Source organism: Fonticula alba (assembly GCF_000388065.1).
Source record: "Fonticula alba strain ATCC 38817 unplaced genomic scaffold supercont2.13, whole genome shotgun sequence".
Classification (NCBI taxonomy): Eukaryota; order Rotosphaerida; family Fonticulaceae; genus Fonticula; species Fonticula alba.
Window position 1 is genome coordinate 459,297 of NW_009242983.1, and position 2,511 is coordinate 461,807.

A 2,511-nucleotide genomic window follows, 5' to 3' on the forward strand; every position below is an offset into this window, starting at 1 on the left:
TCGCCATGCGCCGGGCAGGTCTCCGGAGATGGAATGTCGCCCTGCGGACCGGGGCTCTGGCTTAGTCGATACCATGGCAGCGGGTATGTTGCTGTGTTTGAGCCTCGGAGTTTTCCTCCTGTATAGCCGGAAGGATCGCCGGAGATGCTGGGATGCATGACTGTGCGGATGGGGGTGGAATTCCGGCCGGTGTCTTTCGCGTCAGGAAATGCCCCTGGCTCGTGTTGGCCCCTCGCGGGGTGGCACTTCCCCACCGAGCTGCACGCGCGCCCTGGGAGCGCGCCATCGATGGCCCGGGGTGCCCCATGCAGATGGGGTAGGGCGCACCGGGTGGACATCGGCCGAAGGCCCTGCTCGGATTCCCCTGTCGATCCCCGGGAGGCCCTTGGCTTCCAGTGGACGGGCGGTCAACGCGCGAGAGTGGCCAGCAGCAGGCTGTGGCGGGGAAAAACCGGCACGCAGGGGGGGGGTCTGGCCGCCTCGACCTGGCCAGTACCCCTGCGGGTTCCGAGGTCGGTGTCCTCTTGCGTCGAGAGCGTGCCTACTTCCCCGCTGGGAGGGGCCACGGGAGGGCAGCAAAGCAAGCTCGGGTGCATGCTTGGATTGCTATGGGCGTCTCGATGCGAAGCGAAGCGAGCCGAGCAATGACACAGGCCACTTTGCCGGTCGAAGCGCCGTGGAGGTGCTTGCGAGTCCTGCAGGGGCACGACTGACAAAAAGACGGCGATCGTGCTGGGCCCATGGGTAGCCCGGAAGATCACCGCCAAAGGTTCCTCTGAATGGGCGGAATGCATCCGGGTGGCGGGATGGCGCGTTGGAGGAGGCCACACGCAAGGCCACAGAGGCGAGTGGGGGAAGGTCCCTGGCCATGGAGCATGAGATGCGTTTCAGACGGACGGAGATCGCACGGGAGGGGGCAGGCCGGTAGGGGTCCCTGCTGCATGATGCGTGCCGCGGGCAGACATTTCACGACCAGGTACCTTGGAGGACACTGGGCCGAGGGAACCTGCCCGGATCAAGGCTCACTCCAGAACGCCGGCGGTAATAGACGCGACAGTACCGATTTTTGATACTGCCATGTGTACAGCTCGTAATTCCATTTTATATAATCACTTGATCATAATTCTGTGGTGCTAAATGGACGTGATTCCACATCGACTTGGGGCAACTGAGCCGCCGCGTCGTCCGCCTTCTGTCCAAGAGCCGGGCTTCCGCACTTCCCTCCTGGCAGATGGCAGACTCGAATGCAGGTCGAAGGGGACTTGACGGGGAGGGGAGTGGATCAATGCTTGGCGCATTGACGCAGATCGCTGGGGCTTGCGAAAGGGCAGGAGTGCGAGTGGCTGGCCCCGCTCGGGCGGATGTGAGCGCATTTTCAAGCTGTGGTCCCTTGGGAGGCAGTTTGCCCTCCTTCCTGTGGGCATCTCCCTTGCCTCTCTGCCAGTGATGTTCGGTTTGTCGATCGGTGAACCAGCTCCGCGTCGCTCGATTTGGCTGCCCGGATGCGCTCTGGCGGAAGACGAATGCGCCGGAGCAGGCGTCCTTTCTCCAGGCCATCGAGGAGGGTGTACTGGGGTATTTCCGGCTGCTGGAGATGGATCGGCTGGGCGGCACGGACGGTGCATTGGGCCGTTTGACCATGGGGCCCGGGGAGCCGGTGGCTGAGGGCATGATGTCCCGAGAGTGGTGAGATCCGCCGGTGCTGGGGTGCTCCTGGGTGGTGATTGTGTGTCTGCTATCGCGACGCAGCCGGCGGGTGGTGGTGGTGCATGTGCCGGACGTATCGAAGCTGCTGGTGGGGGATCGGTCATTGATGAATGATCGGCTGATAGAGTTGGTGAGGATAGCCCCTCGTCGTGTCGAAGGACAAGATGGCCAAGTCACTGGCAAGCGACTGGGCGCGTGGCGTTGATGGGCCAGACTATGGTATTGGTGCCGTACCCGGGGCTGGTGGGCGTGTCCGGGCTGGTAGGATAAGCTGATTACTCCGGGGTTTGCAGGCAACCTATATCAGCGGTCCACGGGACCGAGAGGATCGGTCCCTGGGGAGGGAGTATACGCTGCAGGCCCGGCTGTCAGCCTCGGCGGCCATGCATGCGCGGTCGATGTGCGACAGCTCGATCCGGCTGTGCAGGGGCCCAGGGCCTGGAATGGGAAGACGACGGCCGTCGCCGCTGTACGGCCGTCGCCGCTGTACGGCCGGGGCTTCGAGAACATGGTACGGGGAATGACTGGGCCTGTGACTGGTGTGGATATCGAGGAACTCGTCCGGGCACGCGGGGACGCGTAAGCGGATGCTCAAGTCGCGACTTCCACAACACAAGCGTCTGAGTGGGAGGGCAATATGGGCGATGGACAACCAGCACATGGATGTTGGCAAGTGAGGAGAGATTGTGCACTTGGGGCATCTGGCACACGCCCGGTGGGCAGCCGGATGCGGGGCCGACGGTGGTCGAGTGACTGAGCAACGAGCGCGCCCATGGCGCCTCCGTCCAGCACCTTCATGGCCCG

At 63.6% G+C, this 2,511-nt stretch overlaps 1 protein-coding gene across 1 annotated transcript; it reads right to left on the reverse strand.

The window, feature by feature from the left end:
* Window positions 1–1,807: 1,807 nt before the first annotated feature.
* On the reverse strand, window positions 1,808–2,217 carry H696_05772 (hypothetical protein; the record flags this gene model as incomplete). The annotated part of the gene is made up of 3 exons (XM_009499571.1): window positions 1,808–1,894; window positions 2,060–2,145; window positions 2,181–2,217. 3 exons carry the CDS (start codon window positions 2,215–2,217, stop codon window positions 1,808–1,810), a joined length of 210 nt encoding a protein of 69 aa, XP_009497846.1.
* Window positions 2,218–2,511: the final 294 nt, after the last annotated feature.